Source organism: Microtus ochrogaster, chromosome 21, assembly GCF_000317375.1.
Source record: "Microtus ochrogaster isolate Prairie Vole_2 chromosome 21, MicOch1.0, whole genome shotgun sequence".
Lineage (NCBI taxonomy): Eukaryota > Metazoa > Chordata > Mammalia > Rodentia > Cricetidae > Microtus > Microtus ochrogaster.
Genome location: NC_022022.1, coordinates 5823872 through 5834679, shown reverse-complemented (window position 1 = coordinate 5834679; position 10808 = coordinate 5823872). Strand labels below are relative to the sequence as shown.

Here is a 10808-nt window from a genome sequence, read left to right as displayed (position 1 = left end):
GCTTTTTCAGACCCAGGCCAGCTGGCCTTGGTGAGTTCCCAATAGAACATCCCCATTGTCTCAGTATGTGGGTGCACCCCTTGCGGTCCTGAGTTCCTTGCTCGTGCTCTTTCTCCCTCTGCTCCTGCTTTGGACCTTGAGAATTATGTCCAGTGCTCCAATGTGGGTCTCTGTCTGTGTTTCCTTTCATCGCTTGATGAAGGTTAATATTCAGGAGGATGCCTATATGTTTTTCTTTGGGTTCTCCTTATTTAGCTTCTCTAGGGTCACTAATTATAGGCTCAATGTCCTTTGTTTGTGGCTAGAATCACTCATATTTGGATTCTAGGAAGATACTCTTATACTGGACAGTCTCATGAACGCTGGGTTGTTTTTTAGCAAAAACAACACTCAAGGTCAAGAGAGTGACTCTTGTGTTCACATTCAAATCTTTTAGTTCTGTTCATTGGGAACAGTTTACATAGACAGGTAACATCACATAGACAGGTAACATCACATAGACAGGTAACATCACAAAGTTGACTTGTGCATTTTTGCCTACCTCTTCATTATTTGGGGGGCATTTGAAATGGCTTCACTATGTAGCCCAGGCTAGCCTGCCATTTCTCCTGCCTCAGTGTGCTGGAATTACAAGCCTGGGCCACCATGCCTGGCACATCACACAGTTAGGTGAAGGTTATGCTAATAGTCCTTCAAAGGGGCCCTGTCCAATACCCAATGCTTTACTCTTACAATTGCTGTGTGGGACACATGGAGACAGCACCAGCTGGCTTCACCAGGCAGCAGTCTTAGAGACAGACATTGTCTATAGTCTGGTCACTGCTGGACTCGCAAAGCCCAGACGGGATTGAATGTCTAAAGACTAAGTAGCTTTGTCTATGACTGTCTTCTATATGGCTGCGCATCACTTGACAATTTCAGTTGCTGGGGTACTAACTACTGTTTCATGTGTGCTATGAATACATTCTGCCACAAACGCACAGCACAGCTATGACTTAGCTTTGTTATGAGGAATAGCAAAACCCAACAGCTTTGTGACCACCCACGCTGTCCTATCCATCGTTGACCCATATGCCTCGCTCTGGATCCTATTCTGTTCAGTGTGTTAGTGACCTAAATGAATGTATAAAACATAATTCTAGGAATCATCTCTGGTCAGGTGACCACTACATGGTTTATAGAGATGTACATTAACTATTTTAATGGCTTTATAATTAGGACATGATTCCATACAATCGGAATAAATTGATATGGACTAACATGACTCATGATATTAATAGAGGTAAAAGAAAACAGCATGACACAGAAATTCCTGCAGGGAGGGGTGGAGAGTGAGGGTCGAAACTGGCCTGAAGTTGAGTCTGACTCCCACCCAGCACCGCTGCAAGGAAAAAGGAGCCAGTGTGACTGGGAAGCATGGGGAGTCCTGTTGAGAAGTGTGCTGTAGCACTGTTCATAAGCCCAGCTCTCAGGAGGATAAGCCAGGAGAACCAAGAGTTCAAGGACAGCCTGAACACCGGTGAGACTAAGGCCAATATGAACTGTAAGGCAAGACCCTGTCTCAAAAACCAAGGAGGGAGGAAAGTGGAAGAAATTCTTATATTAAAATAGCCTCACACTGTGTAAGTTATCACACCCAAATTCTGAGTTGTATTAATACCCCTTTGAAGGTGTAGAAATAGCTAGAGATAAGCCTAGCATATATGATAAGAAAGTCTAAGTACTCCTAATATCCCACTTGGGAAAACACCTTAAAATCTGTTATCAATGAAGCATTTAGGAGCAATGTCAAGAGAATCCCAAGAAGAAAGATACTGTAAAATCTCCTTTGTTTTTCTCTCATGTCCTTAGATTTTATAGAGAATTTAATTGACAGCATTGACATACGAATGGTAATCAAAAGGAAAAGTTGTTGTCTGGTAGGGTGGCTTCGCCTCAAACCCTGTGGTTGTCGGGTGGTTCTCCTGTTGTCAGTGGAACTGCCTTGCTCTGCCCTACCTGTGGCTCCATGATTTTAGTTCTGGGAATGGTTGTAGGCGTTCTGAATTTTCATCTCCTCTGTAGGGTCTGAGTTGCAGGCTGTAGTACGAAATCTAATGGGTCTTCATAACAACCCAGTGTCAGATATTAGGGGGCAAGAGCTGAAAGATCAGAGAGACAGAGCAGTCAGCCACTAGATCTTACTTGTACTAAATCCTCGGAACCAAGGGGGGCATGATCCTGTTTCTATGAATCTTCAGACTGAAGGCTCTGAGCTCCTGTCTCCTCCTGCCTTACTCCTCTCTCGCCCAGACATATACCTTCCTGTGTCCACCTCCCAAGGGATTAAAGGCGTCCCAATACTGGGATTGAAGGTGTGAGCTACCACAGTCTGGCTCAGTTTCTCTTTTAGACCAAATCAATCCTGTGTAGCCCAGGGTGGCTTTGAACTCACAGAGATCCATCTGCCTCTGTCTCCTGAGTGCTGGGATTAAAGGTGTGTGCCACCACTGTCTGACCTCTATGGCTAACTAGTGGCTAGCTCTACAATCTGATCTCCAGGCAAGCATTATTTGTAGGATCACAAACAAAGTATCACCCCAACAGGCACGGGTTTAGCCACTGAGCCCTGGCATCCTGAGCTATGATCTTCGCAGTCGAGGGTCTAGCGCTCTAGGGTCAGTGAAGCATCCTGACCTTGAAGCAGACTCTTTAGGGGACTCCATGGCCCTATGAAGAGAAGCACCACAATATTGGCGTCCACTGGACCAGATTAAATTTCATTTGTCTGTATTCAGTGTTTCTTGCCCTCTCTGGATTCTCTTCTTCCATGTGTGCATGTGTGTTTCTCGCCCTCTCTGGATTCTCTTGTTCCTCTGATGGAGGGCTTGCCTCCATCTCCCTCCCCACCCACTGCATGTGTCCTCAGTTCCCAAACCCATCCCAGGGCCCTTAGGACTGGCTCGAAGAGGGGATCATTCAGTTTTGTCTTGTTTCCGTCAGGAGCTGCCCTTGCCTGTGTTCCTGGGTCCCCCCCTTCAGTGTCCTGACTTCATTACACCGCGTTTCTCTTTCAGCTCATCAAGGCGTCTTTGGAGAAAAGCCTGACCATGGAGACCCAGGACGTATGTCTTCAGTCTCCGTCCCCAGCAGGAGGGGACGGTAACAGGTGTCTTCAGGAAGAAACACTGCACCTGAGGGCTGAAGTCCGCCAGCACTTGGAGGAGAAGAGAAAGGCCGAGGCAGAACTGAAGGAGCTGAAGGCTCAGATGGAAGAAGCCGGGTTCTCCTCCGTGTCTCACATCAGGTGAGTCCCAACCTGCTCGCAGACAATAAGCCACCTCAGCCAAGGACTCGCCTTGCTCCATCCAAGGCATCGGAGCTGCCCCAGGGTGATCCACAGCATAGACTCCATGCCTTACTGCTTTTATATCACCTTTAGAGAAGAGTTCATAGTGTTAGACAGTGGTGGCCACTTTTGTTACTAAATCATCAGCTATTAAGTCGGTATCTGCTCAGTATTACTGCGCAGATGCATATGTGTGGACGGAATCTCACTCAACCGTGTGGGTACAGCCTCCTGATTCAAGTCCCATAGTCACCGATCCAGGAAGCTTCACTGCTGCACAGAGAGTTGGGAGAAGCTTGGGGGGTGGTGGTGGTGGTGATTTACACAGCCTTGTCTAGCTCCATTCAACCCCTCTCAGAAGCGTAAATGGTTGAGTCATGGAATTGCAGCTTTAATAATCTTTGCTGTCTCACGAAAATTATAAAAATGACAAGTACTGATTCATTGACTACTTTGACTCTAAGGGGAATTTTGAAAGGAAAAAAAAAAGGCTGATACTGTAGAGTTTCAGTGAGATGCCCTGTCTCAAATGACAAGATGGACATCCATAGAGGAAGACACCAGAAGTCAGCCTCCAGCCTACACACACACACACACACACACACACACACACACACACACACACACTCGTGCAAGCACACACAATTATTATTAAATCTTGTTATCATTCTAGGTATCAATTCTTTATGTTGAATTGTCATGGTGATTCTTTCCTTACATTTTGCCTCAGTTAAAATATAAGTTTATTTATTATGTATGTGAATTTAGTTGTGGTGTCATGGAATAGAACATCTCTTTCTACATACCCCACGTATAGATAACCTTGTAGGTTATTTCCATTTCTCCATATAGCTATTAACTTGAGAATCTGAGTTGTTTAATCCTCCACTCAATCTTCAACACTGGTGTGAAAATAGAATATCCCCAACACTCAGCCCCTTGTTAAGTTTGACTCTCGTTACTTTATAGTGTAAAACACCAGGCTTGACCTTAAACAGAAAGATAGAAAACTAACTAAATATTCTTCTCTCTACACCTTCCTTTTGCTCCTTCCTACATGCTAATTTTGGGAACAGACCTATACCCTTTCCTCCTTTGGAAATCTCTGGTTTCAATGTTCCAAAGGATTTTCTCTCATTAATGCATACCTAACAACTTCTGCTTGGAACTCCAAAACTTTAGGATTCTGAGAAACCCAGTCTAGTTGCACAGCCAAGTACTGATTCTTTAGGATGTGAATTTGTGTGTGTGTGTGTGTCTGTCTGTCTGTCTGTCTTCTAACTCGGTGTTCTCAGTCTAGTCCGTTTCATTACCTCAACACATGGGGATGTTTTATGGGACCGTCCTGTGTGGCAGTCCCAGAAATACAAGATGGCTAGGGTAAACACAGCATCTCTGGAAAGTTATGTCCTCTTGCATGGACCAGAAATATGGCAAATAATTAAATAACTACATTCTTATTACAGTTCTGATTAGTATTATTTATTTATTTATTATTTATTTATTTATTTATTTATTTATTTTTTGGTTTTTCGAGACAGGGTTTCTCTGTGGCTTTGGAGCCTGTCCTGGAACTAGCTCTGTAGACCAGGCTGGTCTCGAACTCACAGAGATCCGCCTGCCTCTGCCTCCCGAGTGCTGGGATTAAAGGCGTGCGCCACCATCGCCCGGCTAGTATTATTTATTTTTGGCATTTTGAGCCCCAGTTTATCACTCAGTGATTTAAAACCAGTAATAAGTAATATAATGATGAAACCCACAATAGCAGGTTTATCATATGTGGGATCTATTTTTATTAAAGTCAAAACTTAATATTTTAAGTGTTTTGTGTATTCCAGAGGTAATGGATACTAAAGCATTTGAAACTATGTGGCTAAGTAAAGAAAATAGACTGGGAGTCTACTTTATGATCTTTTAATAATGCTGCCATCAGATGGCAATGGAATCATGCGTTATGAGGCCATTCTGCCACACTCCCCCGCTGGGTCTTCTCATGCATGCATGACGCTTGTTACGCTCTGAGAGTCACGTGTGATTTCCGAGTCTATTGTGAGCTAAGATGTGGGTGAAAAGGTCTTTGAAGAACTATAAACCTGGCCAAACCTAGCCACTCATTCTACGTTCTTTACAGGAACACCATGCTGAGCCTCTGCCTTGAGAATGCAGAGCTGAAAGAACGGATGGGAGAAGTCATGTCTGATGGATGGGAGGTCGAGGAAGACAAGGAGAAGGGCGAGGCAATGGTGGAGGTGGTGGCCGCCAAAGGGGGTCTGGATGAGAGCAGCCTTCAGGCTGAGTTCAGGAAAGTCCAGGGAAAACTGAAGAGCGCCTACAACATCATCAACCTCCTCAAAGAGCAGCTGGTCCTGAGCGGCTCGGAAGGGCACAGCAAAGCGACACCGGAGCTCCTTGTGCGCCTGGCCAAGGAGGTCGACAGAATGAACATGGGCCTGCCTTCCCCTGGGATGCATCAGCACCAAGAGCCGGAGAACATGACCACAAGGCCTGGCCCCAGACCTCAGAGCCTCAATCTTGAGGCAGCCATCTCAGTGGAGGCCCACCAAGTAAGTGAGGGCAGGGGTGAGGCGAGAAACTCAAAGAAGGGTTGCTGGGGGGTTCAGTTTTTATGTTACACTGGCCTGCTTTGTAGGTCAAGGGGTACTGAGGACAGATGCCTTAATGCTCCAAGCAGGATGCTGTAATCAGAGGCATCCATTCAGGGTTCCCCACCATTGAACCGGTGTTTCTGAGCATTTAATTCCAAGCTACACACTGTGCCGGCAGTGGGCTGTGAACTGATGTCTTCTCTCCGGGTGCTCGGCGTGTGGGGCAGAGTGTTCAGACACAGTGATCTTTCATTGGATGGAGATGCAATTCTATCGGGATGCTCTGGTCTTGACAGAGTCCAGGAAGAATGGTGTGCAATGCAATCTTCTTAGAACTGCTTCTCCCTCAGAGATTCCCAAAGTGTCTGTGTCATGGCCTCCTGAGAGGTCACTGATTCCCTGCTGAGGGAAGGAGCTTTGCCTTAGATTCTGTGAAGTGGAGGATCCAGAGGCTTCTGAGAAGGGTCCCTGAGACAGGAATGCAGAGAGGGTGAGGTGGAGATTTCCACCTCTTCCTTTTAAGCGATTGAGTAAATGTTTAATGCAGGCTGCTCGAGAGACTTGTCTGGCAGTGTGCTACAGTACTGCAGAGAGAAAGATAAATATAGCATTCTCCCTCCTCTTCAGAAGCTGCTGGAAAGCAGAGCACTGCCAAACGGCATGAGAACTGCCGTGGCAAACACGTAATCCACGCAGCCCACAGCGTTCCAACAGAGAGGGGGTTGGCACCACCTGGAGGGTGACCTCAGAGTGTCCTGATCCTTGTGTTGGTCTTTTTCACAGCTGGAGAACAAGCCCCGGGCCCAAGACTCTGGACACCAGGCAGAATTTAGCCTCCCGGGGTCCACCAAGCACCTGCGTTCCCAGCTGGCCCAATGCAGACAAAGATATCAAGACCTGCAGGAGAAGCTACTCATCTCAGAGGCCACCGTGTTTGCCCAGGCAAACCAGCTGGAGAAGTACAGGACCATACTCAGTGAGTGTCACCAGATCGTGGCCATCAAAGTGTCCTCTCCCCATGAAGTCACCTGTTTCTCAGATTTTATCTTTCTGCCCCACCCTGTAAACGCTTCAGCCATGACTGTAATCGTAGACCTGTGTGTGAGCATTTTACTCCGATCTGTAGATGGATGTAAAATAAAGGAAGGAAAGGTTTCAGAGTTACAGTGGAGGGGCTGGAGGGGACTCCGTGCTTAAGAGCACTTGCTGCTCTCGCAGAAGACCCCGGTTTGGTTCCCCAACCTCCGAGACACCCTCTACAGTTCAGGGCGTCCAACACTCTCTTCTGGCCCCCGAGGGTACCAGGCATGCACACGGTGTACATACACGCACACAGGCAAAGCATGCATTGCATGTAAAATGAAAACAAACACATCTTTACAGCTAGGGTGAAAATAAAGGACTGAAGCAGACTGACATCTGGGCTTGCTGATTTCCAGGGCCGTCAGTAAGCTGACTTGGCTCTCTACACGATGGGTTTTCTTTTTCCTCCGTTCTTCAAAATCCCATCGTTGCTGTCGCTATAGAATCAGCGCTATCTAAGGGAGTTGCTGCATTGGTAGGGGTGCTCCTTATTCACATAGATATTGGGCACATGAACTTAGAAAGTTGAATTTTGGTTCATTTGATAATGAGGAACCACAGGTAAATAAGAGCTACCTTATTGGACAGGGCAGGGCTAGATGTCTCAAGACTCTTAATCATGTCAGCTCCATTGACGCTAAGATTTTGTAGATATAAGGCCTAATGGTTTCGCTGGAGCTCCCTGACGTGGTACATGCAATTCCCGACTTGCCCATGTCTAGTCTCAACTAAGCCTCAGTTTTCAGAAGAGAGCTTCTCCATAGCAACCATGGGCTCACCCTGGTAGGGAGGATGCCTGCTACCTATGGCAGGCTTTATCTTCTCCCATCGGGGTCCAAGAAAGCCTTTTCCCCCAGCCTGGCTCTGAGTTCTTGGCCTTAAAAGCCAAGGTTTGTACCACTAAGGTTGAGGGAGCATGTGGGATGTCCGGATATTCTGGGACACCCACTGTCTTCCCGAACACAGGTGACTCCCTGGTGAAACGAGACAGCAAGCAAATCCAGGTGGACCTTCAAGACCTGGGCTATGAGACTTGTGGCCGGAGCGAGAACGAAGCAGAACGTGATGAGACCACCAGCCCCGGTAAGCACACGGTGTGTGGGGACCCACCCTCTCTCCCTGGAGTCATACATTGCCTTCAGATGACTTAAGCCACTCCCACCCATGATGAGTAGTGGGGCAGGGGAATTGGGACTGCAAGAGACTCAGGACCAAAGATGGACAGGAACTATTATGGAAAATACCTTGGCCTCATTTATTTTCCCCCGAGACAGGGTTTCTCTGTAGCTTTTTGGAGCCTGTCCTGGAACTAGCTCTTGTAGACCAGGCTGGCCTCGAACTCACAGAGATCCACCTGCCTCTGCCTTCCGAGTGCTGGGATTAAAAGTGAGCACCACCACTGCCCAGCTACCTAGGCCTTTTTATGAGGGAAGAGATCTGTGAGAGTTATGTACACCTAAACTGTAAATTTAGAATAAAACTTTTTATTTCGGATTCACAAAGGACTGTTGGGTACCACAGGATTCCTACAGATTTGAAGTTGAGGCAGTGTAGTGGGGCTGTTAGAAACGGTGATCCGAATTCCGGACTGCTTGGTGCGAATCTTCTTCTTCTCTGTGCCTCGGTTTCCTTATCTACTAAACCAGCAATAAAGCAACTCTCCAACTCACTGGCTACTCATATCAGTGAAATGAATAAATTCTAGTACAATACTCAGGCCAACATTTTACTGGTAAACTGGTGACTATGGCTGTCACGGTGGCTGCCACCTCCCTGGCACAGCTGTGATAATACATTGATTTGTTTGGAGGTCTTGTTCTCCTAGGCCCTGCTTTTCGGACCCAATAGTTTTTAAGTTTCTTTTCTTTATTTTATTTTACATATCAACCACAGTTTCCCTCCCCCTTCTCCTCCCATTTCTTTTCTCTACCTCCCTTTTAACCCCCCCCCAATCCTCCTCTCCTCCATCTCCAGTCAGATGGGGTAAGGTCTCCCTTGGAAATCAGCAAAACGTGTCATATCAAGTTGAGGCCAAGGCCCTCTTCCCTGCATCAAGGCTGGGCGAGACATACCACCATAGGGAGTAGGTTCCAAAGAGCCGGCTCATGCATTGGGGACAGGTCCTGGTGGTCCCACAAAAGACCAAGCTACACAACTGTCACCCAGATGCAGAGGGCTCTGGGTTTTCTTCAGGAAGATGTCTTTGTCTCTTTCAGAGTGTGAGGAGCACAACAGTCTGAGGCCCATGGTGCTCATGGAGGGGCTATGCTCGGATCAGGGGTACCTGGACCCTGCCCTGGTCAGCCCGCCTGCGAAGAAGCCTCTGGAGAACAAACCGGGGAGGCAGGAGGAGTTCCAGGCGCATGGAAATTCGGACGACAGCTCTGTCCTGAGGAAGGACATCAGAGATCTGAAAGCCCAGCTCCAGAATGCCAACAAGGTCATCCAGAACCTCAGGAGCCGGGTCCGGTCCCTCTCCGCTACAAGTGATTACTCATCCAGTCTGGAGAGACCCCGGAAGCTGAGAACCGTCGCAACCCTCGAGGGCTCTTCACCTCACAGTGCCACCGATGACGATGAAGGGTGGCTGTCTGATGGCACAGGGGCTTTTTACCCTCCAGGGCTCCAGGCCAAAAAGGATCTGGAGAGTCTCGTCCAGAGAGTATCCCAGCTGGAGGCCCAGCTCCCCAAAACTGGACTAGAAGGGAAGCTGGCTGAGGAGCTGAGGTCTGCCTCGTGGCCTGGGTAAGGGAGGAACTGTTTGGGGCCCCTACTCTATTGATGTCTAAGTCTGTGTTTGGAACAGCAACCCTGGCCGTTGTGAGAAAGAATGCAGCCAGGGGATGTGAAAGACACTTAGTTAAATAGTGTCTGAGCTGAGGGAAGACACAGGGACAAGCGGCAACACATCGGTGGTGGCGGCAGATCTCTGGGACATCCTGTCACAGATGTTAAAAACATGACAGTTAAAGCAGTACAGGTAAAACTCGTCTCAAGACATCTCACTAGAAATCCCAGCTCTGCAACCTGCGAGCTGGGCAAACTCTTTAGCCTCCCCCATTTATCTGCCCACCTATGAAGGAAAGGTAAGAGAGACCCTATCTCAGGACAGTTACTGGACGTAATTGAACTATTACATGTGCTTCTAGTATCTGGCAGAGATTAAGCTCTCGGTGCCATTTTTAATGATCACAATTACCAATACTTTATGCTGAAAATAGTGCATGAACATACATCCCAGCCTCTGTCCTGATTCTACTGCTAAGTAGCGAGCCAGTCTAAGACATAGAGACCCAACCACCTCTCGTGGTCTTCTAAGCTGACCCAGTTCAGCTGGCTCTTCCACGTGGGCGCTGTCAGGTGGAATCTGGCCAGGGTGATCTGAAAGGACCTTTTTTAACCCATGCCTCGGCTCCTGGCTTCTCCCTTTCTCCATGTGGCTTTGTCCTTGAGGACGTCTCCTTTGACTTTGGTTTCTCATGATGTGATAGTCTTTGGCAGTGTTGCTTCCATGGGGACCAGCAGTAGAGCTCGCCAGGCAGCTAAGAACCACTCCTCAACCGGGCACCGGGATGCTCCCATCGTGTTATGGAGGTTAGCATGGTCACAGAGTCTTCCAGACTCAGTCGTGCAGAGGGTAAACCTTTCTCGCTGATGGAGGACTGGCAGAGCTGTGCTGCAGGAGAGCAGATGACAGGGGAGAGCATATGACACGGGAGAGCAGATGACACGGGAGAGCATATGACACGGGAGAGCGTATGACACGGGAGAGCAGATGACACGGGAGAGCA

At 47.8% G+C, this 10808-nt stretch overlaps 1 protein-coding gene across 8 annotated transcripts in view; it reads left to right on the top strand.

The window, feature by feature from the left end:
* LOC101998700 (myomegalin) overlaps nucleotides 1-10808 on the top strand; it is a 213274-nt gene that overhangs the window by 176116 nt on the left and 26350 nt on the right. For all 8 annotated transcript variants that reach the window (XM_026783905.1, XM_013349910.2, XM_013349909.2 and 5 more), the window contains 5 exons: nucleotides 3057-3286; nucleotides 5460-5892; nucleotides 6718-6910; nucleotides 7984-8100; nucleotides 9234-9762. In XM_026783905.1, coding sequence (XP_026639706.1) covers nucleotides 3057-3286; nucleotides 5460-5892; nucleotides 6718-6910; nucleotides 7984-8100; nucleotides 9234-9762 — 1502 coding nt within the window. The remainder of the gene's footprint in view (nucleotides 1-3056; nucleotides 3287-5459; nucleotides 5893-6717; nucleotides 6911-7983; nucleotides 8101-9233; nucleotides 9763-10808) is intronic.